The 27,989-nt window shown below is 32.2% G+C and overlaps 1 protein-coding gene across 1 annotated transcript; it reads right to left on the bottom strand.

Annotated features, from left to right (window-relative positions):
• Positions 1-5,676: 5,676 nt before the first annotated feature.
• Positions 5,677-6,363, bottom strand: LOC140049674 (uncharacterized). Its single transcript, XM_072094622.1, has one exon. It carries the CDS (start codon positions 6,361-6,363, stop codon positions 5,677-5,679), a length of 687 nt encoding a protein of 228 aa, XP_071950723.1.
• Between the last annotated feature and the right edge of the window lie 21,626 nt (positions 6,364-27,989).

Raw genomic sequence — 27,989 nt, forward strand, 5'->3', positions numbered from 1 at the left:
GTATTTTTTTGCTTTAAATTATAGTTTTTTTTCAGGTACTATAAGTTTTTTCAGCTCAAATTTTTGGTCAAAGTGAATCCACTATTATGTGACATTAAAAGGGCATACGCCCTATTAAATATAAAAAAAAGTATAGGCTAAAACATTATTTTTAAGGACAATATATCTTTAATACAAAAAATACAATATTATTATTGAAAGTTCATTTATTAAAACAAACTTGTAGTGGCAGCAAAAGCTAAATTGTTACAATATTTATAAAATATATAAAATGAATTAAAAATATTAAAAGTTATAACAAACATCAAAAACATATTTAAACATTAAGAATAACAAAAATTAAAAGCTGGTTTTCATTAGAACGTACAGTCAGCCTATTGCACGCAAGTTGTATAACATGAATGGAACATCAAAAAGGAAACAAGAACATCATAGACATTGTATTCCTACAAAAGTGACGGTAGTTCGCGGTGCAGCTGGGTTACATTTTCCTCATATTACACAACCTTTCATGCGGCGGGGTTGGTAAGAGATAATGACATGGGGTCAACGGGTTATTTAATTTACTTGCAAAGTGTCATAGCATTAGTAATATATTGAAAAGACACTAATTCCCTCAAATAGTTAAATTTGCTGATGACATTCACACAAGTGTCATAGGCACAATCCCTAACAATTATGAGAGCACTTACAGGATTGACAATCACAATTTAATTAATTGGTACGGTGCAAGGAGTAATTATTACCCCATGATTGGTGTGATAGAAATTGTCTGAACATAAATGGCCATAGATAAAAATTGTCATAGAATACTAACACCGACATGGTGTATGCGAAAGCCAACCAAAGACTGTACATTTTTTATATACAAATTAACTGTGTAACTTTTATTAAATATTAGGAGGCAAACATACATTAGGCAGTGATGCTAAAACCTTTGACCACTGGACTTAATGTAGTTTACCAAGGAATATATGATGTTGAGGATTCTCAACATATCGTCATTCACGTGAAGTTGTGCAACTAATTTCCATGACGTTTACAATTGCGCAACGTGACTCTTATTAAACTGTTAAACCTTAAATGAATCGGGTATATTCTACTTTACTTCCAGAGAGGACAAACAAGTGAGATGTATTGGATAAGTTAAACAAAAGTTAAATAAAACCAAGAGTAACTATTACTTAATATCTAAAACATATCCGATGTAAAACTAATTACAATAGTGAAACAGTAACAATTACTTCTGCAAAAAGAAATCATATACATGTTTGTTTGATAAAGGGGGTCTTAAGGTTTGATTTTAAAAAGAATTTGCAGATTTAAGTTTAGAAGTTGGTTACAAAAAATTGAACAGCAAGCATATTATGTGAGGTACAAGTAATGGTATGTAGAGGCTCAGCTGTATTCTAAATGTATGTACACAGTTTTAATGAAAGTACATTATTATAAATGAAAATACAGTATTTCTAGTGCAAGTAATGTACAGTGTTCTAAATGTATGCATAGTACTGTATTCTAAATGTATTTACAGTACAGTATTCGAAATTTCTTTAAATTCTTTCCCACAATGTTCACAATGCTTACATTTTCATAAGGTCTCTCCCGTGTGTATTCTCAAACGATTTTCAAATTGTTATTCGGTTAAATTTCTTTCCACAATGTTCACATTCAACTAAAGGTGTCTCTCCTGTATGTATTTTTAAGTGCATCTTTAAACTCTCACTTTGGTTAAATTTCTTCCCGCAATGTTCACATTCATTATGGTGTCTCTCCAGTGTGTATTCTCAAATGCATCTTTAAATTCTCTCTTTCTTTAAATTTCTTTCCACACTCATATGGTGTCTCTCCTGTGTGTACTCTCAAGTGCATCTTCAAACTCCCACTTGTTCTGAATTTCTTTCCACAATGTTCACATTGTCTCTCCTGTGTGTATTCTCAAGTGCGCTTTCAAATGGCTATTCTGATTAAATGTCATCTCACAATGTTCACATTCATAAGGTGTCTCTCCTGTATGTACTCTTAAGTGCGTTTTCAAATGGCTATTCTGATTAAATTTCTTTCCACAATGTTCACATTCATAAGGTGTCTCTCCTGTGTGTACTCTTAAGTGCGTTTTCAAATGGCTATTCTGATTAAATTTCTTTCCACAATGTTCACATTCAAAAGGTGTTTCTCCTGTATGTATTCTCAAATGCATTTTCAAACTCCCACCTTGATTAAATTTCTTTCCACAATGTTCACATTCAAAAGGTGTCTCTACTGTGTGTACTCTTATGTGCGTTTTCAAATGGCTATTCTTATAAAATTTCTTTCCACAATGTTCACATTCAAAAGGTGTTTCTCCTGTATGTATTCTCAAATGCATTTTCAAATTCCCATTTCGTTTAAATGTCTTTCTACAATGTTCACATTCATAAGGTTTCTCTCCTGTATGTATTCTCAAATGATCTTTCAAATGCCCACTTGTCTCTCCTGTGGGTGTTTTCAATTTCTTCCCGCAATGTTCATTTTCGTTTGTTGGGTCTTCTTCTTTGTCTATTCTCACTACATTTGTTTTAAAATCATCTTCACATAATCTTGTCTCGTTGTAGTTTTCACACTCTTTTGTATGTATTCCTAAATGCACCTTCAAATAAACTAACTCAAATTTATCTCCACAATGTTCACATTTGTATTCCATGATGTTTTTTGTTCAATCTTGTAAAAATGTATAACTGAATTAACAGTATCTTTATTATTTTGTATGAAGAGCTCAGTTATATATACTGCAGTTCTACTGCACCGGTAATCCTCCCGGGTCCGCAAAATGCAATCACTTAGCGGACGTGCGGCATTCCTTTGTATTTTTGGGGAGCGGAAAATTATAGTGTAACTACCTCTTTATGACGGATAATTCGCGGCGTTCTAAAAATGGATTTCAAAAAGGAATATTATTTTCTTTTCCCAATTCTTCCCAATAATCCATGCCTCGGTCTTTTTTAAGGAGTCCTTGTATACTCGAAAAAGTAATGTAGGGGATAGATATTGTAGGTAGGTAGGTATTGTAATCAATAAAAATTCTTTAGTCCGATTGACAACGCAAAGTTGTATTTTTGTTTGAAGGTTAATAAAAAAGACTTTGAATAGGTCACTATTCTACTTTCGTAAAAACAAAATGTAAAAAATCAATTTGTGACTTATAACAAAAACAAATAAACCGTTACATTCAACCAAAAACCCAAGCCCATCAATTTGAGTATTTTTTTGCTTTAAATTATAGTTTTTTTTCAGGTACTATAAGTTTTTTCAGCTCAAATTTTTGGTCAAAGTGAATCCACTATTATGTGACATTAAAAGGGCATACGCCCTATTAAATATAAAAAAAAGTATAGGCTAAAACATTATTTTTAAGGACAATATATCTTTAATACAAAAAATACAATATTATTATTGAAAGTTCATTTATTAAAACAAACTTGTAGTGGCAGCAAAAGCTAAATTGTTACAATATTTATAAAATATATAAAATGAATTAAAAATATTAAAAGTTATAACAAACATCAAAAACATATTTAAACATTAAGAATAACAAAAATTAAAAGCTGGTTTTCATTAGAACGTACAGTCAGCCTATTGCACGCAAGTTGTATAACATGAATGGAACATCAAAAAGGAAACAAGAACATCATAGACATTGTATTCCTACAAAAGTGACGGTAGTTCGCGGTGCAGCTGGGTTACATTTTCCTCATATTACACAACCTTTCATGCGGCGGGGTTGGTAAGAGATAATGACATGGGGTCAACGGGTTATTTAATTTACTTGCAAAGTGTCATAGCATTAGTAATATATTGAAAAGACACTAATTCCCTCAAATAGTTAAATTTGCTGATGACATTCACACAAGTGTCATAGGCACAATCCCTAACAATTATGAGAGCACTTACAGGATTGACAATCACAATTTAATTAATTGGTACGGTGCAAGGAGTAATTATTACCCCATGATTGGTGTGATAGAAATTGTCTGAACATAAATGGCCATAGATAAAAATTGTCATAGAATACTAACACCGACATGGTGTATGCGAAAGCCAACCAAAGACTGTACATTTTTTATATACAAATTAACTGTGTAACTTTTATTAAATATTAGGAGGCAAACATACATTAGGCAGTGATGCTAAAACCTTTGACCACTGGACTTAATGTAGTTTACCAAGGAATATATGATGTTGAGGATTCTCAACATATCGTCATTCACGTGAAGTTGTGCAACTAATTTCCATGACGTTTACAATTGCGCAACGTGACTCTTATTAAACTGTTAAACCTTAAATGAATCGGGTATATTCTACTTTACTTCCAGAGAGGACAAACAAGTGAGATGTATTGGATAAGTTAAACAAAAGTTAAATAAAACCAAGAGTAACTATTACTTAATATCTAAAACATATCCGATGTAAAACTAATTACAATAGTGAAACAGTAACAATTACTTCTGCAAAAAGAAATCATATACATGTTTGTTTGATAAAGGGGGTCTTAAGGTTTGATTTTAAAAAGAATTTGCAGATTTAAGTTTAGAAGTTGGTTACAAAAAATTGAACAGCAAGCATATTATGTGAGGTACAAGTAATGGTATGTAGAGGCTCAGCTGTATTCTAAATGTATGTACACAGTTTTAATGAAAGTACATTATTATAAATGAAAATACAGTATTTCTAGTGCAAGTAATGTACAGTGTTCTAAATGTATGCATAGTACTGTATTCTAAATGTATTTACAGTACAGTATTCGAAATTTCTTTAAATTCTTTCCCACAATGTTCACAATGCTTACATTTTCATAAGGTCTCTCCCGTGTGTATTCTCAAACGATTTTCAAATTGTTATTCGGTTAAATTTCTTTCCACAATGTTCACATTCAACTAAAGGTGTCTCTCCTGTATGTATTTTTAAGTGCATCTTTAAACTCTCACTTTGGTTAAATTTCTTCCCGCAATGTTCACATTCATTATGGTGTCTCTCCAGTGTGTATTCTCAAATGCATCTTTAAATTCTCTCTTTCTTTAAATTTCTTTCCACACTCATATGGTGTCTCTCCTGTGTGTACTCTCAAGTGCATCTACAATAAAAATATTCTAGTCCCATTGACAACGCAAAGTTGTATTTTTGTTTGAAGTTTAATCAAAAAGACTGAATATGTCATTATTCTACTTTTGTAAAAAGACAAAATATACAGTTAAATTCAACTTTTTGCTTTAAATTATATTTTTTCAGGTACTATAAGTTTTTTCAGCTCAATCTCTCTTAACGACCACACCTCTCGTAAGTGACGACCTCTTTTAAAAGAGCCACCATCTCTATTAAAGGATCGCTTCTCATAATCGACCATCTCCCGTCACAATGACCTCTCGAAAATGACCACCTTTAACGATCATCGTCTCTGTTAATGGACCGCTTCTCATCATTAACCACATCACGTAAGCGACCTCCTCTCTTAACGACCACACCTCTCGTCAATGACGACTCTTTTAAAGGACCGCTTCTCTTAACGACCAGTTTAAGTTTTAGATTTATTTCACACATAAATATAACACAATAGATACATTTTTCTTTTCTCTCTTCTTTAAAAAAAATATATAAATGATTAAAAAATGTGTGTGGAGATTGCATTAAGCCAATTTGGATTTAGGTCTGTGTACTTTTCAAACTCCCACTAGTTTGAAATTTCTTTCCGCACAATTCACATTCATAAGGTGTCTCTCCTGTATGTATTCTCAAATGCCTCTTTAAATTCCCATTGTGTTTAAATTTCTTTCCGCACAATTCACATTCATAAGGTGTCTCTCCTGTATGTACTCTCAAATGCATCTTTAAATTCCCATTGTGTTTAAATTTCTTTCCGCACTGTTCACATTCATAAGGTGTCTCTCCTGTATGTACTCTCAAATGCATCTTTAAATTCCAATTGTGTTTAAATTTCTTTCCGCACTGTTCACATTCATAAGGTGTCTCTCCTGTATGTACTCTCAAATGCATCGTTAAATTCCCATTGTGTTTAAATTTCTTTCCGCACTGTTCACATTCATAAGGTGTCTCTCCTGTATGTACTCTCAAATGCATCTTTAAATTCCCATTGTGTTTAAATTTCTTTCCGCACTGTTCACATTCATAAGGTGTCTCTCCTGTATGTACTCTCAAATGCATCTTTAAATTCCCATTGTGTTTAAATTTCTTTCCGCACTGTTCACATTCATAAGGTGTCTCTCCTGTATGTACTCTCAAATGCATCTTCAAATTCCCATTTTGTTTAAATTTCTTTCCGCACAATTCACATTCATAAGGTGTCTCTCCTGTATGTACTCTCAAATGCATCTTCAAATTCCCATTTTGTTTAATTTTTTTTCCACAATGTTCACATTCATAAGTTTTCTCTCCTGTGAGTAGAGAGCATGTTAGTCTAGTCAGTCGTGATTATAACAATGGTTAACAATGGGGGTAGTATAATACAATAGAGTATATCATTTCACTAGAATTGTTATATAGATTTGTTATATATTAATATACATTGTAATATAAAACTAGAAAGCCACTCCGAGAGGGCATACCTCCGCCTACTGTAAAATTCTCCTACATAAGATTTCTCCGGTAAAAAAAAAAATATATATATATTTGTGTGTGTCTTAATGCTGTTTGTGATTTAGGCTAATTTCATTACAAGCATGTGTATGCGAGTTTGGTGTAATGGTTAAGTAACAAGCCTTTCAATTAACAATATAGCTTCAGTTGACTAACAATAGAACAGCAACGCGAAAATCAAACGAGTGAATTTGAAAAGAAATAGGTTTTTTAAACTACTAGCATAAAAAAACGTGCACATTAAATCAAATTATGTTTTAAAATTACAAATCACAAATTATAACTCTTGCCTCTTGTTAAAAAATGAAGTGATCGAGGAGTGTCTTGAAGCTGTACCGATTTGCGGCGCCTCTGCCTTAACCCATGTAGTAATATATCAATTTACCTGAAAATCAATAGGCATGTTCTGTAAGTATATACCTGATGAAATAAGGAAGGACACACGCTGGTGCTAACAAAACTACTTATCAACTTACAATAGTTTAATTTGAATAACAATAGAACAGCAACGCCAAAAACAAACGGGTGAATTTGAAAAGAAATAGGTTTTTTTAAACTACTCGTATAAAAAAGCTGCTACACTGAATCAACTTTTGTTTTAAAATTAAAAATCACAATTTATAACTCTTGCCTCTTGTACAAAAATGATGTTTTTTGGACAAGTAGTTCTCGAGAAAATGCAATTTCAGTACACTTGTTACTTTAAGACTGCTCGCCGGCTTTTGAAAATTGTCTCCTATCTTTTAACACTAGCCGGTCTGAAAATAATATCATTTTTGTTATTTGTGAAGTTATTAATAAACCAATTTTGTTGATTTTCAATAGGCATGGTCTGACAATATATTCCTATCTACACCCAAAAATTCAGAACGATAACTTGAAAACTGTAGGCGCTATCGTGCTAACAAACAAACAAACAAACATACAAACATACAAACATACATACAAACAAAGTGAATACTATACTTGGCAAAATTCTTTTTGCCAAGTAACAAACTAGCCTTCGCGCATAGCGCGATACTTGGCCAAATCAAAATTGGCCTCCCGACATTGACCCAATTTTCACCAAAAGTGTGTGTCTTATGCTGTGTGTGATTTACGCTAATTTCACTACAATCATGTGTATACGAGTTTGGTGTACAGGTTATGTAACCAGCCTTTCAACGAACAATAGCTTCAGTCGGCTAACAATAGAACAGCAACGCGAAAAACACACGGGTGAATTTGAAAAGAAATAGGTTTTGTAAACTACTCGCATCAAAAAACCTCTATATTAAATCTAATTCAGTTTTAAAATTACAAATCACAAATTATAACTCTTGCCTCTTGTACAAAAATGAAGTTTTTTGGACAAGTAGTTCCCGAGAAAATGCAATTTAAGTTTACTTGTTAATTTAAGACTGCTCACCGGCTTTTGATAATTCTGTCCTATCTTTTAACACTAGCAGGTCTGAAAATAATTTTTAAAAGTGGTCCAGAATTGGGACCGTGGTCCGGATTTTAACCAAAATTCGACAGTGTCGTCCTTGCCCCAGGTGACATGTATGGTAGTAATTTGGAGTCATTCGAATCAAAATTGTGAGCGCTAGAGTGATGACAAACAAACAAACTAGCCTTCGCGCATAGCGCGATACTTGGCCAAATCAAAATTGGCCTCCTAAACAAACTTGACCTTGACCGATTTTAACCCGATCAAAGTTCAGTATATGTCATAAACCTCCCATGTAACATGAAAATAGAGACATAATTTCTCTAGATTTACTTATAAATCAGCCGTATAATTTATATACTAAGAAATATACTTGAACAAACAATAAAAAAAAAATCTGATTTCGTTTCATTTCCCAAGGTGAGACTCGATCTCGGTAACTTAAATGCTGTAGACACCAGCACAGACCACCGAGCTATACACAACTGACTAACATTTGAAGAAAGATTCCTATGTGTATTTACCATTGTGAGCGATAGAGCGATGACAAACACACACAAACCGAACCGAACAATAGAACAGCACGCGGGAGAAACACACGGGTGAATTTGAAAAGAAATAGGTTTTGTAAACTACTCGCATCAAAAAACCTGTATATTAAATCAATTTATGTTTTAAAATTACAAATCACCAATTATAACTCTTGGCTCTTGTACAAAAATGAAGTTTTTTGGACAAGTAGTTCTCGAGAAAATGCAATTTTAGTTTACTTGTTAATTTAAGACTGCTCACCGGCTTTTTATAATTCTGTCCTATCTTTTAACACTAGCAGGTCTGAACATAATTTTTAAAAGTGGCCCAGAATTGGAACCGTGGTCCGGATTTTAACCAAAATTGGGCGGTGTCTTCCTTGCACCAGGTGACATGTCTGGTAGTAATTTGGAGTCATTCGAATCAAAACTGTGAGCGCTAGAGTGATGACAAACAAACAAACAAACAAACAAACAGTTAAAAAATGTCCATGGTTAATGTTCACTGCGGAGTTAGAAGATATAATCAATTGTGAGTTTTTAATAAATAAAGAAAAGGCAAAAAAAATGTGGTCAGATATGGACCGTAACAATTTAGCAAGGTATAAAATTAACGTTTATAAAATTGATATTTAGGTAAAGTAAAATATAACTTGCCTGAAAGAGATAAAAAGAGTTATAAAATTAAGAATTCTGTGGTAAATTATACGTACATTGTTAAGGATTGAAAAACGTGTAAAGAGTGTATAACATAGAGGAATTTTTTTGTACTGAAAGTTAGTTAATGTCAATTATATTGTATTGTATCATTACATTACTCATGTGCTCAATGTACTCATTGTAAACGAACATTTTATTGATGAAGAAATAAAAGTGGGTCGATCCTACATAAGACAAAAAAAACAAACAAACAGATCAACATACTTGGCCAATTTTCAATTTGGCCAAGTAACAAACACACACACACAATCAACACGCTACCGATTACATATACCTCCTTGGCGGAGGTAAATTATTAAATAATAAATACAAAATATTTGGTGATGATTTAGTCGTTTGTGATGAGAACAAATGGTTTACAATGGTTGAAGTCAATAGGTGTTATGTTTCGGATATAATAATACAATGGTTAAGGAAGTAAAAGATTGTTGTAAGATTTGAATTAGTCATGTAGTTGGCGGTATTTTTAAAAAGGGGTACAATAAAAGATGCACCTGGTTTAATTAAAACAACGTAACAACATAAGTTATTTGATCCGGATATTATAACAATGACTAAAACAAAAAGATTAGAATGAATGAAGTTAAATAATAAGTATGTCTTGATTGAACTATACCAACAGCTACCATCTCCAGGCGGTCTAGCCCGGTGAGGGTGCTCGAGGAAGTGACGTCAAATAACGGGTATTTTTTCTCCGGATATTATAAAAATGACAAATACAAAAAGATAAAAATGAATGAAGTGAAATTGGACGCTTCTGATGTCATGCATAAATAAATTTGTTATGTTTAAATATCGGGGGGGGGGGGGGGGTATTATTTGAAATTCTATGTCAGTGTTATCAATTACATCGAAGTCACTCAAACTCTATAGTAGAGCAGTTAACGCCATAAAAATAGCCAAGTTGTGCACTTTATTACCAAAGCATGAAACTTTCCACAAAGTTTCTTTGATGTATATAGATTAAAAATATCGGGGGGTGCCAAGTGTCCAACGTCCGGTATGGCGGCCATCTTGATTTCAAAATGGCCACCATAAAAACAAAAAGTGTTCATATCTTGGCAACTATAAACAGTGGAGACTTGATTCTGGTGTTAAATTGTTCACAAACCACATATTTCTATTTGTTCTAATGTAAAGTTTCGTCCAAAAAATGACCGGAAATGACGTTTCTTCCAGTTTGACCTTTGACCTCTTATTTGTATATCTCAATAACTACTAATCATTTTCAATCGATTTTGGTGTCATTTTGTTCAGAGAGACATTTATATTTGTAGTAATGAAACATTTTAACATAAAATGACTGGAAATACAATTTATAACCTTTGACATATATAATTATGTGAACATACTGTATGTGGTTTACATTGGTATAAATGCACCTAATTTTTATACCGAAATAAATGACACATAACGCAAAAATGACCAGGAATTATTATTCTGAATTTTTGACGTTTGATGTGATAGGATAGGCATAAAGTATGACAGATCACTGAGCTCATCTATGCCGACTTGTTTGATGTGTCAATCGTTAGATAACAGTTTTGGTCCTCTCTCCTTTATCTTTTCTTTTCTTTTTTTTAAATGTATTATACCATATGTTGAATTGAATTGTTAGATGCCATTTGGAAAACTTTTGATGTAAAGTAGCATTCTTTCGTTGGCCTCTTTGATGTTGCATATGAGACAAGTTCGGAAAGTTCTCATTTTCGTGAGTTAAGAGAAGAGAACACCATCTTTCAAAGTACTTACTACAAACTTATCCTGCATTTGTGCAGTAGACCTACTTTCATTAGTCAAAAACTCAGATAATTCTTGTTCATTTTCGTTGCATCTAAAAAAATGTACTCCATTTTTATGGTATTGCTGTAAACCTTTCATCTGAATCATTTTCTCTAGTCATTGATTTTTTAGCAAAATCCGAACCAAATCAATTCGTAAAAGACATCTCATTATAATTATTCAAATAATCCTCAAATTAGTGACATGGACCTACAATATACTGTTCTGTACAAGACCTTTTTAGGCATCCACCTGTGGACTTTCACTTTGAAGGTCTTGGTCTCCTATCATACAAGAAACAATGTCTGATTTAATCAATCAAAGCAGTGGGTCCAGACAAAGAAGGGGGTGTAAGACCATCCACATACAAAGAAGGGGGTGTAAGACCATCCATATACAAAGGAGTGGGTATAAGACCATCCACAGACAAAGAAGGGGATATAAGACCATCCACAGACAAACAAAGAAGGGGTGTAAGACCATCCACAGACAAAGAAGGGGGTATAAGACCATCCACAGACAAAGAAAGGGGTATAAGGCCATCTACAGACAAAGAAGGGGTGTAGGACCGTCCACAGACAAAGAAGGGGTTGTAAGACCATCCACTGACAAAGAAAGGGTATAGGACCATCCACAGACAAAGAAGGGGGTGTAGGACCGTCCACAGACAAAGAAAGGGGTGTAAGACCATCCACTGACAAAGAAATGTGTATAGGACTACTTACAGACAAAGAAGGGGGTATAAGACCATCCACAGACAAAGAAGGGGTGTAGGACCATTCACAGACAAGGAAGGAGGTGTAGGACCATCCACAGACAAAGAAGGGGGTATAAGACCATCCACAGACAAAGAAGGGGGTGTAAGACCATCCACAGACAAAGAAGGGGGTGTAGGACCATCCATAGACAAAGAAGGGGTGTAGGACCATTCACAGACAAGGAAGGAGGTGTAGGACCATCCACAGACAAAGAAGGGGTATAAGACCATCCACAGACAAAGAAGGGGGTGTAAGACCATCCACAGACAAAGAAGGGGTGTAGGACCATTCACAGACAAGGAAGGAGGTGTAGGACCATCCACAAACAAAGAAGGGGGTGTAAGACCATCCACAGACAAAGAAGGGGGTGTAAGACCATCCACAGACAAAGAAGGGGTGTAGGACCATTCACAGACAAGGAAGGAGGTGTAGGACCATCCACAAACAAAGAAGGGGGTATAAGACCATCCACAGACAAAGAAGGGGGTGTAAGACCATCCACAGACAAAGAAGGGGGTGTAGGACCGTCCACAGACAAAGAAGGGGTGTAAGACCATCCACTGACAAAGAAATGTGTATAGGACTACTTACAGACAAAGAAGGGGGTATAAGACCATCCACAGACAAAGAAGGGGGTGTAGGACCATCCACAGACAAAGAAGGGGTGTCGGACCATCTACAAACAAAGAAAGGGATGTAAGACCACCCACAGACAAAGAAGGGGTACAAGACCATCCACACACAAAGAAGGGATTATAAGACCACCAATAGACAAAGAAGGGGTGTAAGACCATCCACTGACAAAGAAAGTGGTATAGGACCACTTACAGATCAAGAAGAGGGTATAAGACCATCCACAGACAAAGAAGGGGGTGTAGGACCATCCACAGACAAAGAAGGGGTGTCGGACCATCTACAAACAAAGAAAGGGATGTAAGACCACCCACAGACAAAGAAGGGGTACAAGACCATCCACACACAAAGAAGGGATTATAAGACCACCAACAGACAAAGAAGGGGGTGTAGGACCATCGACAGACAAAGAAGGGGGTATAGGACCATCGACAGATAAAGAAGGGGTGTTAGACCATCTACAAACAAAGAAGGGGGTGTAGGACCATCGACAGACAAAGAAGGGGGTGTAGGACCACCCACAGACAAAGAAGGGGGTGTAGGACCACCCACAGACAAAGAAGGGGTACAAGACCATCCACACACAAAGAAGGGATTATAAGACCACCGACAGACAAAGAAGGGGGTATAGGACCATCGACAGACAAAGAAGGGGGTATAGGACCATCCACAGACAAAGAAGGGGTGTTAGACCATCTACAGACAAAGAAAGGGGTGTAAGACCATCCACACACAAAGAAAGGGGTTTAATACCATCAACAGACAAAGAAAGGGGTGTAATACCATCAACAGACAAAGAAGGGGGTATAAGACCATCCACAGACACAGAAGGGGGTGTAATACCATCCACAGATCAAGAAAGGGGGTGTAATACCATCTACAGACAAAGAAAGGGGTGTAAGACCATCCACACACAAAGAAAGGGGTGTAATACCATCCACTGACAAAGAAAGGGGTGTAATACCATCAACAGACAAAGAAAGGGTGTAATACCATCACCAGACAAAGAAGGGGGTAGGCCTATAAGACCATCCACAGACACAGAAGGGGGTATAAGACCATCCACAGATCAAGAAAGGGGTGTAAGACCATCTACAGACAAAGAAGGAGGGTTAGGACCATATTAACCCAGGAAGCATACAAAAAGAAGATGCAATCAAAATAGGCCTACCACTTCGAAAACAATAAATTGTAGAATAACTGAGGCTTAATTGTTGAAATATAAAGGGTTCTTTGTAAGTTCATTAATAATATATTGATATAAACACGATCATCATACTAATTATTTGAAATTCAAATACAGTCTATATCGAAAAGAGGCTCATACTATCACCTTTTTGAGGTTTTACGGTATTCCATACATGTATGTTATTTCCTCTGTCAAACTATTAAAACTTTTAGCGAATCAGAAGGTGCCAACATCGTTGAACTAATGGTACCACCAAGCACAATGTTTACCAATTTTATGTAGGCTACTATATACAATTCATTAATCATTTAATATAATTACGCCTATCAGGTAAAATTTCAAAATTAGGTGCATTTAAGACCAACAAAAACCACATACAGTATATTCACATAATTAAAAATCAATAAATAAATGTCAAAGGTCATAAATTGTTTTTTCGGTCATTTTATGTGAAAATGTTCCATTACTACAAATATAAATGTACTGTATTTATTCTGAACAAAATGACACCAAAATCGATTGAAAATGACCAGTAGTTACAAAGATATACAAAGACAAGGTCAAAGGTCAAACTGTAAGAAACGTCATTTCCGGTCATTTGTGGACGAAACTTTTCATTAGAGCAAATAGAAATATATAGTTTGTGAACAATTTGAGACCAGAATTAAGTCTCTAATGTGTATAGTTGCCAAGATATGAACATTTTTTGATTTTATGGTGGCCATTTTGAAATCAAGATGGCCGCCATACCGGACGTTGGACACTTGGCACCCCCCGATATTTTGAATCTATATACATCAAAGACACTTTGTGGAAAGTTTCATGCTTTGGTAATAAAGTGCACAGCTCATGTCATTAACTGCTCTACTACTAGTACTAGTTCCAAAGTATTACCGTTACACGAGGTTAAAAGATGAATTCTAACGTGCATACCGGTAATGAACAAGAATTTGAAAACAGCAGTCTTAGCGGTAACGAGGAATTTTTGTTAGAAATTCTTGATGACAACGATGAAATGGTAAGTTGAATCAATTTGTACAAGAAAAAAAAAAGAAATTTACGTATATTATTTTCCAAATGTTATTAAGATTTAATTTGTTCTGTCTGTTACATGGGGTCTTGTTATTTAATTTTCAGATTCGATGTATAGAAGAGTTAATTGATGATCAGAACGAATTATGTAATGAAATGGTAAGTTACTATTTCTATAAATTTATTTTTAAAATGGTAATAATATATGATTATCATATTATTTATGTTCTGATTCCCTGTGTTTAGATAAGGATGCTTTAGACCAGGTCCGCCTAATATTATTAGCCAATCAAAATCGTATAATTTTTGGAGGGAAAATGTTATCCTCCTCTGAAGCCTAAAATTTGCATGTCCAGTATAAAAGTAGAATGTAATAGATATTAAGAAGAAGAGAGAATAAGATCAAAGTAGATAAACGGAAAGATGATAAAGAAAATAAGGCTTGACTGGTAGAAAGATGTATTAATCGAGTTACAAGGAATAAAAGTTCTAGTTGAGTTAAATATACTTTTTGTATGAGTTTATCATTCAGTGACAGTGTACGTCGCGTGGAGTTATATACGCCTGAGAAAGCTCGGAACCAACTAAAATATTCACTACAATGATATTTAGTCTAATATAAAAATTTTGTATTACAGTACGGTATTTTGATTGAAAGTAGTAATAACGAAAGGGAAGAAACACTTCAATTAGAGAATGACATGGCAGTTGCAGAAATTTGCCGCATTGCAAGAAACAAAAGAGGTAATTTAGACGAAGAAGAATTTGATTGCACTTCGACCAATGTTCCGACAGGAAATACAACAATGACAATTGGCTGAAACAAATTTAGTAAATGCCGAATGTAATCCTTTGACTGTATATAACTCTCGATTATTTTGTAATCTTTACCTCATTCCACAACGCTACAGAGTCTGACAGACTTAGCATATTCAATCAAAAACCAACAACTAGTTATTATGGGTTCCGTGATTGAAATCATTGATCTTACTATGGACTCTGATGTCGAAGAAGAAATTATAGATACAACCAGTGATTCAGAATTTGAAGACGAAGACATACTAGCTATGGCTGGTGCCTATTTTACAGCAGAGGAGGAGGAAGAGATAGGGGATATGACGTGTTTACTGGCGATTCAACCCCCACATCCAATGAACGTTGATTTAAATAATGTATCTAATATGTATATACTGAAGAGGAGAGGATTGTATACGGTGACATGTCATCGGTAAGTGACTACCACATATTTCTAGCAAGAATAGCCGATGTAGAAGCTGAGGTAGAAGATGAGGTGTTTATGGAAGAGTACCTGAACCCTGTGATGGAGGCGGAAATTAAGAAAGAAACTACCGAACTTGAGTACAAAGAAATAATGAGAACAATTGAGAAGGTTTTTCATAGAAGAATTTATATTCATTCTGAATGACATGGTTGAACGTTATAACTTTCACGGCTCAAGATATGAGCAAATCCTAACATTTTTTCGACCAATTCTGGCATTGAAACTTGTGGACATTAGCGCTACCCATTTTGAATGGGCGCTAAACTACTTTCATTTACGTTGTATCAATGTTGATGCGTTCGATAAAGCCATAAAGTTGATTACAAATGATTCAGAACTGTTTAATAAGATTCTTAACCAAATATAATTTGTACAAATTTAAATATTATCTTAACACTTTTAATTAATGTTATATATTTTTATAATTCTTATTTCTTTTCGGTAAATTTATTATTATTATTATGGTTGTTAAATATATTGAAATAGAATGTGTGTTAAAAATAAAGGTTGTGTTTTTTTTTTAAAGCAACAACGAAAATGAAATTTGATCTTTGCGTGTTATTTAAGTATTTGATTTATTTTGTAAGTTTTCATTTGGGTGAATGAGTGTAATGAGTATGGATGAGTACTTAAGAAAAGTATATTACGATCCTAAGTATCCTGATAGTTTTGGTGGTGTGGACCGACTTTATCAAAATGTAAAAGACGATTTAAATATTACCAAGAGACAAGTTCAAGACTGACTGAGCAAGCAAGATACATATACATTACACAAATCCAACAAAATAACCCGTAAACCAAAATCTCGCTTTTAATATTTATTTTATATTATAAATTTGTAAAAGTAGTTACCCTATTTTAATTCATGGTAAATTTATTTTTTGAATTAATTTAATTTGTTTTCTTTTCTGTTGAATTTTTATTATTATTGTGTTTGTAAAGTGTATTGCAATAGATTTGTTTAATGAAATAAATGAATTATGTTTTGACTTAATTTATGTCAGTGTAAATTTGTAAAAGTAGTTTCCCTATTTTTGTTCATGGTAAACGCGTTATTGTATTTCTAAATTTATTCTTTGAAGATTACGTCAATGACGTATTTAATATCTGCACCGAAAATCTAGGGATGGTGGAGACAACTCTACCATTCAAAAACAACATTTTTGATGTAGCGATTTTTTCAAGCGGTATTGTCATGAACGTATTGAAAAGAAAATTTCAATTACTGTTGTATTGTATTTAGTTTTACCCGTTCATGTTGGCATGATCAATATTTGCTCAAATTCCATTTTATCGTTATGTTTGTAGTATTTTAGAGATTCCCGATCATCGTAATAATGATATAACTAGAATTCGTAACCGTGTGTTAGATTCCACGCGTATTATATACATATTGTCTTACTTTAATTCATTCTCTCGTTATTCACCCGATGTAGTTTGATCAAACAATTGTACCTGAGCCTGAAAGGTTAGTTGTTATGGTACAAGGAATCGGCCCGGAAAATAATTTGTTTTCTTTTCTGTTAAATTATTATTATGTTTGTGAAGTGTATTGCAATAGATTTGTTTAATGAAATTAAATTAATTAGGCCTATGTTTTGACTTAATTTACTGTCAGTGTAAATTTGTAAAAGTAGTTTTCCTACTTTAATTCATGGTAAATTTATTTATCGACTTAATTTAATTTGTTTTCTTTTCTGTTGTTGTTAAATGTAATTGCAAACACACATAATAAATGATTGTGATTAGAAATATTCTGTTTACTTCTTTTTATTTTAAACAGTACAGTAGATCTGTAATGTAAAGTTATATTTTATATATAATAAGTAATATTACAAAAATAAACATACAAAATGTATAAAGCATAGATTTATTAAATTTAAATACAATTTCTTTATTTCAAAATGAATTTCATTTTCTACGTGTTTTCAATTTTAAATCTTTTAAGAAAGACACAATACGTACTGCTAAAAAAATAAAACGCACACAAAAGAAAACAAATTTGAGACGCACGATATGTAACGACGGTTTCAATAAAAAGGCATATTATAAATGTATTTTTACCAAATTTATAAAGTAAAGGGTTATTATTGAGAAATATACATTTTAGATAAATGATAACACATCTAAAATTAATTAGAGAGATCAATACAATATGGTGTTCATAATAATTTGTTTTGATGACTAGAGGAAACATCTGAAGACATTCAACAAAAAACAAGCGTTAACACCATACCAGTCACTAAGAATGCTACTACTCTGAAAAAACATCTCCCTTCCTACACAGAAACAAATTCTGAACGAACATAGAAAATAAAAATAATTAGTAAACGAAACACGCGCATTATAAATAAAATGAATAATTTAAGAATATTTGTTAAAATACCCACGAACAAAAAAAAAAGAAACATACTAACCGATTCATCGTCATTACAAAGTTCAAATAACGAAAACTTTTCCTTGAAAAATCCACAAGAGACACGTTTTACATTTTCTAACTGCATTTCAGTGTCACATTGTTTCGCAACACATGTACATACAACGAGTCCTGTCACAAGTCTGCCGAAATTTATTTTTTTATCGCTCATCATTTGTTCTAATACATAATACAGCGCTTCCGAAGAAATATCTTTACACAATTCTAACACATTAAAATTGTTTTCCAACTCTTTACAAGCACGAATAGTACTCTGGAGGATGGGTGAATCCAAAACAACTAAGCCCGTCAATTTATATTCAATGTATGCTAAAACTACTTCCTCTAAATCAACCGTAACGCTCGACAAAACAAATGATAATGGATGTAATTACCAAGAAAGTTACAACTTAAAACATTTATTTTTGTTTTTAAAAAGAAGTTGTAACATAGAAACTAATTTTGTCAGGAAATGTGTTTTTATTATTTATGTGATGTATTTGTGTTTAGAAAGTTACAACATTAACATTTACTTTTGTCAAAAAATGTGAATATACGGAGCCGAATGTAATTTTTAATCCTTAGTATAGTGAAGAGATTTTATAAACAAAAAAGAGCGAACGGAAACTAATGATTGCAGATTAGCCATATAGAAATGGATTGAAATTGGAAATCCACATGATCAAAGAAAAGAAACCATCGTTCCGACAGAAGCTAATGACAATTACAAAGGATGACACAGTTTGAATATAGTAATTACCGTAAAACATAATTAAATGTTGTCAAGATAGTTGTCAAAAATAAATAAAATATATTATACTGAATTTACTTTGTACATTTATTTAATTTAGGCCGTAATTAGGGTTGTTGTTCATTTATGATTGTGAAAAATGTACATACGAATAAAACAGCTATATATATAAAAAATAAAATAATGATTCAGTGTTATAATTTTATTTACCTGTCATTATGTTAAATAAAACATATTCTAAATTAAATTTATATCATGTTAGATATATTTTCAAGAACATTTGTTACATAAAAATAAATTTGTAAAGAAATTTGTTACATAAGATAAATTTGTTAAGAAGTTTGTTTCATAAAAATATTTGTGTAGATAAATTTGTTACATGAAAATAAATTTTTAAAAATATTTGTTACATTAAAATAAATTTGTAAAGAAATTCGTTACATAAATTTATTTTTTACAAGAAGTTTGTAACAGAAAATTATTTTGCAAAGAATTAGTTGCATCAATTGATTTTATCAACCGTATGTAACATAAAGAATTATTTTGTTGAAAAAAATATTTTGTAATTCAGTCCATTTGTTCAGTAGGCCTAGTTCGTTTACGTTTTTAAGTATTATGTGTAATATTCTTGTAAATAAGAGAATTTATTTTTAACCTTTGTAATTATTTTGTAAATATCATTTATGCAATATTTTTGTGTGTAAATAATTGAATTTATTTATAGTTTTTGTATGGAAATATTAAATATCATTATTTGTTTATAAATTTAATTGTGATTATAGATTTATTCTTTATAAGTATGTCGATTAATTTCAGAATCAAAAACTTGTTACATAAGAAACAAAAATTGTCATGAAATTCGTTAAATAAAAAATATTTTATCAAGAATCTTTTTACATAAATTTTATTTTATCATTAAATTTGTTACATAAAAATAATTTGTCAAGAATCTTTTTGCATAAAATTTATTTTGTCATTACGTTTGTTACACAAAAAAAATAATTGTTTCATGAATCTTGTTACATTTAAAAAAAATTTTTTTTCAACTACTTATATGAAAATTCAAGTTAAGAACGCAGTATAATGACAATGACTGGGCGTTTAGTAACACCTTTCACCGCGGTGATTAGCGGACAGACTTCCTCCGGTAACTCGGTATTTGTTAACAATCTTTTAGAAAATAATTACTTTAAAAAAATAAAACAAGTCGTTTGATGATATGACATAGTGTTATGGCGAATATCAAACTTAGTTAGAGAAGTAAATGCATAGCATTAGTAATATATTGAAAAGACACTAATTCCCTCAAATAGTTAAATTTGCTGATGACATTCACACAAGTGACATAGGCACAATCCCTAACAATTATGAGAGCACTTACAGGATTAACAATCACAATTTAATTAATTGGTGCAAGGAGTAATTATTACCCCATGATTGGTGTGATAGAAATTGTCTGAACATAAATGGCCATAGATAAAAATTGTCATAGAATACTAACACCGACATGGTGTATGCGAAAGCCAACCAAAGACTGTACATTTTTTATATACAAATTAACTGTGTAACTTTTATTAAATATTAGGAGGCAAACATACATTAGGCAGTGATGCTAAAACCTTTGACCACTGGACTTATTGTAGTTTACCAAGGAATATATGATGTTGAGGATTCTCAACATATCGTCATTCACGTGAAGTTGTGCAACTAATTTCCATGACTTTTACAATTGCGCAACGTGACTCTTATTAAACTGTTAAACATTAAATGAATCTTCCAGAGAGGACAAACAAGTGAGATGTATTGGATAAGTTAAACAAAAGTTAAATAACACCAAGAGTAACTATTACTTATATCTAAAACATATCCGATGTAAAACTAATTACAATAGTGAAACAAGAACAATTACTTCTGCAAAAAGAAATCATATACATGTTTGTTTGATAAAGCTCTGGAATGAAATCCCAGATGATTTAAGGGTTCTAACAAAAAGCAAATTCAAAAAAGAAATGAAAACATACTATTTGTTTGTATAGTGATATTTATTTATTTTATAAGAGAATTATATTGTATATATTTGAGAGAAAGTGTATTTAAAAAAAAAAAAAAAATGTTTATGTATATTAATTTTATTTTAGACAAGTTGCCCTAATTTATTTATATAACTATTTATACTTCAATGTTTAGGGGCTGAACTTGATTAGTTTTAACTATTTTTTAGCCCTTCCCTTGATATAATTATTATTATTTGTATTACAATGTTTATAATTTATATTTATGGGTAAATAAAGAAAGAAAGAAAGAAAGGTTTGATTTTAAAAAGAATTTGCAGATTTAAGTTTAGAAGTTGGTTACAAAGAAATTGAACAGCAAGCATATTATGTGAGGTACAAGTAATGGTATGTAGAGGCTGTATTCTAAATGTATGTACAGTTTTAATGAATGTAAAAGGTGAGTCCCGTGTTCTCTGAACGTAGGGGAATGAGCTGTTAGGAGCTCATTGTACTAAGCCTCGGCATTATGTGGTAGGGTGGCCAGTTCCTTTCCACGCCGCCTTTTTTCTCCCTAGTATTTTCAACCAGGTACTCATTTACAGCTGAGTGGACTGGGAGTTGTCGGGAATTGAACCCGGGTCTATCTTAATGAATGTACATTATTATAAATGAAAATACAGTATTTCTAGTGCAAGTAATGTACAGTGTTCTAAATGTATGCATAGTACTGTATTCTAAATGTATTTACAGTACAGTATTCTAAATTTCTTTAAATTCTTTCCCACAATGTTCACAATGCTTACATTTTCATAAGGTCTCTCCCGTGTGTATTCTCAAACGATTTTCAAATTGTTATTCGGTTAAATTTCTTTCCACAATGTTCACATTCAACTAAAGGTGTCTCTCCTGTATGTATTTTTAAGTGCATCTTTAAACTCTCACTTTGGTTAAATTTCTTTCTTTAAATTTTTTTGCTTTAAATTATAGTTTTTTTTCAGGTACTATAAGTTTTGTCAGCTCAAATTTTTGGTCAAAGTGAATCCACTATTATGTGACATTAAAAGGGCATACGCCCTATTATATATAAAAAAAAGTATAGGCTAAAACATTATTTTTCAGGACAATATATCTTTAATACAAAAAATACATTATTATTATTTAAAGTTCATTTATTAAAACAAACTTGTAGTGGCAGCAAAAGCTAAATTGTTACAATATTTATAAAATATATAAAATGAATTAAAAATATTAAAAATTATAACAAACATCAAAAACATATTTAAACATTAAGAATAACAAAAATTAAAAGCTGGTTTTCATTAGAATGTATAGTCAGCCTATTGCACGCAAGTTGTATAACATGAATGGAACATAAAAACGGTAACAAGAACATCATAGACATTGTATTCATACAAAAGTGACGGTAGTTCGCGGTTCAGCTGGGTTACATTTTCCTCATATTACACAACCTTTCATGCTGCAGGGTAAGTAAGATATAATGGCATGGGGTCAAGGGGTTATTTAATTTACTTGCAAAGTCATAGCATTAGCTTTGGCCGTCGTTAAGCCAGGGACATGGTAATATATTGAAAAGACACTAATTATGTGCATGAATTAGCCAGTGGTGCTAAAACCTTTGACCGCTGGACTTATTGTAGTTTACCAAGGAATATACAATGTTGGGGATTCTCAACATATCGTCATTCACGTGAAGTTGTGCAACTAATTTTTATGACGTTTACAATTGCGCAACGTGACTCTTAAACCTTAAAAGAATCGGGTATATTCGACTTTACTTCCAGAGAGGACAAAACAAGTTAGACGCATTCGATTGAAACTATTATTATTACTATTAATAATACTTACTATTATTCTGTATAGGAAACTTACTAGCATATTATTAAATAAAACCAATAGTAACTATTACTTAATATCTATAACATATCATACATACTACGGTAACTAGTGAAAACAAGAACCATTACTTCTGCAAAAAGAAAGCATATACAACATGTTGGTTTGATAAATGTGTACAGTACAGTATTCTAAATCTCTTCTGTGTGTACTCTCAAGTGCCTTTTCAAATTGCTATTCTGATTAAATTTCTTTCCACAATGTTCACATTCATATGGTGTCTCTCCTGTGTGTACTCTCAAATGCCTCTTCAAACTCCCACTTGTTCTGAATTTCTTTCCACAATGTTCACATTCATATGGTGTCTCTCCTGTGTGTATTCTCAAGTGCGCTTTCAAATGGCTATTCTGATTAAATTTCTTTCCACAATGTGCACATTCAAAAGGTGTTTCTCCTGTATGTATTCTCAAATGCATCTTCAAATTCCCATTTTGTTTACATTTCTTTCCACAATGTTCACATTCATATGGTGTCTCCTCTGTATGTACTCTCAAATGCACCTTCAAATTCCCTCTTTCTTTAAATTTCTTCCCGCAATGTTCACATTCATATGGTGTCTCTCCTGTGTGGATTCTCAGATGGTTTCTCAAATTCCCAATTTCTGGAAATTTCTTTTCACATTGTCCACATTCATAAGGTGTCACTTCCGTGTGTACTTTCAAGTGCGTTTTCAAATGGCTATTCTCTCCTGTGTCTATTCTCAAATGATCTTTCAAATGGCCACTTGTCTCTCCTGTGGGTGTTTTCAAATTCTTCCCGCAATTTTCATTTTCGTTTGCTGGGTCTTCTTCTTTGTCTATTCTCACTAAATTTGTTTTAAAATCATCTTCACATAATCTTGTCTCGTTGTAGTTTTCACACTCTTTTGTATGTATTCCTAAATGCACCTTCAAATAAATTAACTCAAATTTATCTCCACAATGTTCACATTTGTATTCCATGATGTTGGTTTTCGTTCAATCTTACAATTGTAAAAACGTATAACTGCATTAACAGTATCTTTATTATTTTGTGTGAAGAGCTCAGTTATATACTGCAGTTTAACTGCTGGCTGGTTGTAAAGGCGGTAATCCTCCCGGGTCCGCAAAATGCAATCACTTCGCGGACGTGCGGCATTCCTTTGTATTTTTGGGGAGCGGAAAATTATAGTGTGACTACCTCTTTATGAGGCGTTCTAAAAATGTATTTCAAAAAGAAATATTATTTTCTTTTCCCAATTGTGCCCAATAATCCATGCCTCCGTCTTCTTTTAAGGAGTCCTTGTATTCTCGAAAAAGTAATGTAGGGGATAGGTAGGCTGACTGTAACAGTACTTCCTTGGTTGTTTGATAGGTACAATAAAAAAAAAAAAATACTCTAGTCTGATTGACAACGCAATGTTGTATTTTTGTTTAAAGGTTAATAAAAGACGATCGATCAAGATAGGAAGCGTTTTCGAGATATAAACGATCAAAGTTCAAAATTGACCAATTACAACAATGTATATGTAAATTTATTGAAGTACAATTTGGTTTTTTATTACATTTTTATGATTATAGGTATCTATTCAATCACCTTATGAAAAAAAATCCCTTTGTGATTGAGGGTCAAATGTCAATATTGACCAATCATAGGCCTAAAAACTATTTAACAAAAATTGGATGTTTTCTCATTCTGTTAATCAATCATATACGCAATGTAAAAGAGCGAATACATCATTTCATCAGTTGACATAAGGTAAATTTCATCAGTAGACATAAGGTCAAATCAATATAATTATAATACTGTAATTAATCAAATCAGATATAAAATGTTACCCTGACCTTAAATAAAATAAACGGTTAAAGCGCAACTTATAAAATTCACTTTGCAGAACATGGTTGCAGGCTTGCAATATTCATTTTGAGGCAATAAACTATATGATTTCATCTGCTTTGTTTATGAACAACAAATAGTACAACTAGTACGTCCAGAATATGTACATACCAACCCCAGTAAATAGATAAATCCAGAACCCATGTACATGTAATGATTTTCTGGACTATTCAAACACCAGCCGGTGCACCAAAAGGGCATATTCTTGTATTGCTATCATTAAAATGATTCTTTTTTGCTACAGATTTCATAATAATAAGTTTAAATATAATAAATCCAACAAACAAGAGTCAACTTTACACAAGAAAATACTAATCTTATTAAATATAGGCCTATATATTTGTTGATGACAGTCTGTGTAAACAAAATGCTCTGTGAGCAGCGCATTCATTTATGTACAAAATCTAATTCATATTCCGGTGTGTTTGGTTTTTGTTTTCAAACTTCCCTGCTTCCACTCTCTTTAAATTTCTTCCCACAATATTGACATTCATTGGTGTCTCAACTCATCATCTCAAGTGCGTTTTTTCCCACTTTTTTCTTATGCAGGTAGATACTGCAGTGCAACAATACTTTACGAAAGGGGGAAGAAATTCAGCCCTGTTTCTGATGGAAATAATAGGAAATAAAGAATTGGACGGCGCCGTCTTATACAGCCAAGGCTGAGGAGGTTTTAAAGGGTGCTAAACTAACAACTTTAGCTGAAAGTGATAAATTAAAAATAGAAGGGAAACTCACATTTGAAGAAGTTAGTAAAGTCTTCAAACAAATGAAACATAACAAAAGTCCTGGCACAGATGGTTTTTCAGTAGAGTTTTTTAAAGTTTTTTTGAAAAGTCTGGGACAATTTGTTGTTAACTCATTAAATTATGCATTCGATACAGGTCATCTCTCAATTCAAACACAGGGTTTAATAACACTATTACCTAAATCTGATAAACCACGTGAATTGATTCAAAACTGGAGACCTATTTCACTTCAATTCCTTTCAATTCAGATAATATTTATTTAGATAATAATGAATGAATATATACAAAATAGAAAAAAGATATGAAAGTGAACATAGATAAAGCAGTAATTGGTAGTCATTATTATCATGGATCGCTTCTAGAAGTTAAAAACTTGTCTCGTAGGGACCCACAACAAAACACATTACTAAAAAAATAAAAATAAACCTAGAATATATAATTATATAATTTAGGATAAAAATAACTAACATCTTCTTTATAAAAATTATTTAAATTATATTTCAATAAGTTCATATAAATGAAATAAATACCGATATTGGTAAATGAAAAAAATATGTATACATAAATTATAATTTATGTATATATAGTATATACTATATAAATGTTGTATATAAGATTGCCTCATCATGTATAGCCGAAAGAATAAAATGTGTTTTAAATCTTCTAATTAATGAGGACCAACAAGGTTTCATGAAGGGTAGATATATAGGTGAGTGTACTAGAACAATGTACGACATCCTAGTTTACACCAAATGACGTAATATTCCTGGTCTTGTGTTAATTATTGATTTTGAAAAGGCTTTTGACACGGTTTCCCACACTTTTATGAAAAAAGTCCTTTTAAACTATAATTTTGGTGATGATATTTTAAGGTGGATTGACATTTTTTATAACGAATGTAAATCAAGTGTTCTTGTAAATGGTTACCCAACACCTTTTTTTAATATACAAAGAGGATGTCGTCAAGGTGACCCTCTTTCACCATATTTATTTATTTTATGTATTAAGGTGTTAGCACAATATATCAGATCAAATGAGTACATGAAAGGTTTTAATGTAGAAGGCACCGAGTTTAAAATCAGTATGTACGCTGACGATGCCACTATATACATTGATGGCTCAGAAAATAGTATGCTAGAAGCATTTAAAGAGTTAGATAGTTTTTACAACATATCTGGTTAAAGGTTAACTACCAACAAAAATGTGCTATGTGGATTGGGAGCAAAACGCATTGTAAAGAAAGAATTTGTAAAGAAAAAGATTTCCATTGGCCAGATGATGGACACTTTAACCTTCTTGGCATCATGTATTGTGTTGACTACACTCAAATGCCAGAACTAAATTATATTAAATGTATGACATCTATACCAAAATCACTAGCCCAATGGTCAAAAAGATATCTCACGCCTCTTGGAAGGCTTACTATTGTAAAATCTCTAATTATTCCAAAAATAAATCACATAATTCTAACCATACCAAACCCCAATACAAATTTTGTTGCAAAGCTCAATACATTACTTTTTTAATTTATTTGGAAATCTAGTGAGAAAATAAGTAGAAAACAAATTTGTAAAGATCACAGTCAAGGCGGTTTTAATATGGTTCGAATAGAAGATTTTTTTCAGTCCTTAAAGTTAACTTGGATCCGGAGATACATGTTTTCTTCGGGTAAATGGAAATCTCTTTCTAATTTTTTTGTTCATCTTATGAGTGGTATAATATCGGGAAAAAGTGTTTTTTTAACTTCTGAAAGGAATGCCTTTTGGAATGATGTTGTAACTGCTTGGAATAATCTGAATCAAAGTAATTACCCAGAAACAATTATAGATATCCCAAGAATATTTTTGTAGGGAAATAATGAAATAAAAGTTGCCAATAGGCCAGTGTTTTTTAAAAACTGGTATGAAAGGGGAATAGTTTATATTAACGATGTATTACGTTCAGAAAAAAAATCTTTTATGTCATGGGACCATTTCAAAAAAACATTATAATATTCAATGTCATTTTTTACAGTACCAAGGTATAATTAATTCAATAAAACATAGTTACAATATAAATAATTTTGACTAAACTGCAAACACCAATAATTCCTTTTCATTTAGATATTTTTATTAAAAATCCAACAGGGTGTAAAGCTTTTTACAACAAATTTAAAGAAAATGTTTTTGTCAGACCGAAAAGTATGAGAAAATGGGAAGAAAAAATTAATGCCAATAAAACAGATGAGGAACTGAAAGAAATGTACAAACTTCCTTTTAAATGTGTCAGACAAACAAACCTACAATGGTTCCAATATAGAATAAATAATAGAATAATTGCAACAAATGTT

The sequence above is a fragment of the Antedon mediterranea genome, chromosome 5, assembly GCF_964355755.1.
Source record: "Antedon mediterranea chromosome 5, ecAntMedi1.1, whole genome shotgun sequence".
In the NCBI taxonomy this organism is placed as follows: domain Eukaryota; kingdom Metazoa; phylum Echinodermata; class Crinoidea; order Comatulida; family Antedonidae; genus Antedon; species Antedon mediterranea.

Coding starts and splice junctions, on each gene's coding strand:
- LOC140049674 (XM_072094622.1), bottom strand. CDS start 6,363: ATGCATTTGAGAGTACATACAGGAGAGACACCTTATGAATGTGAATTG.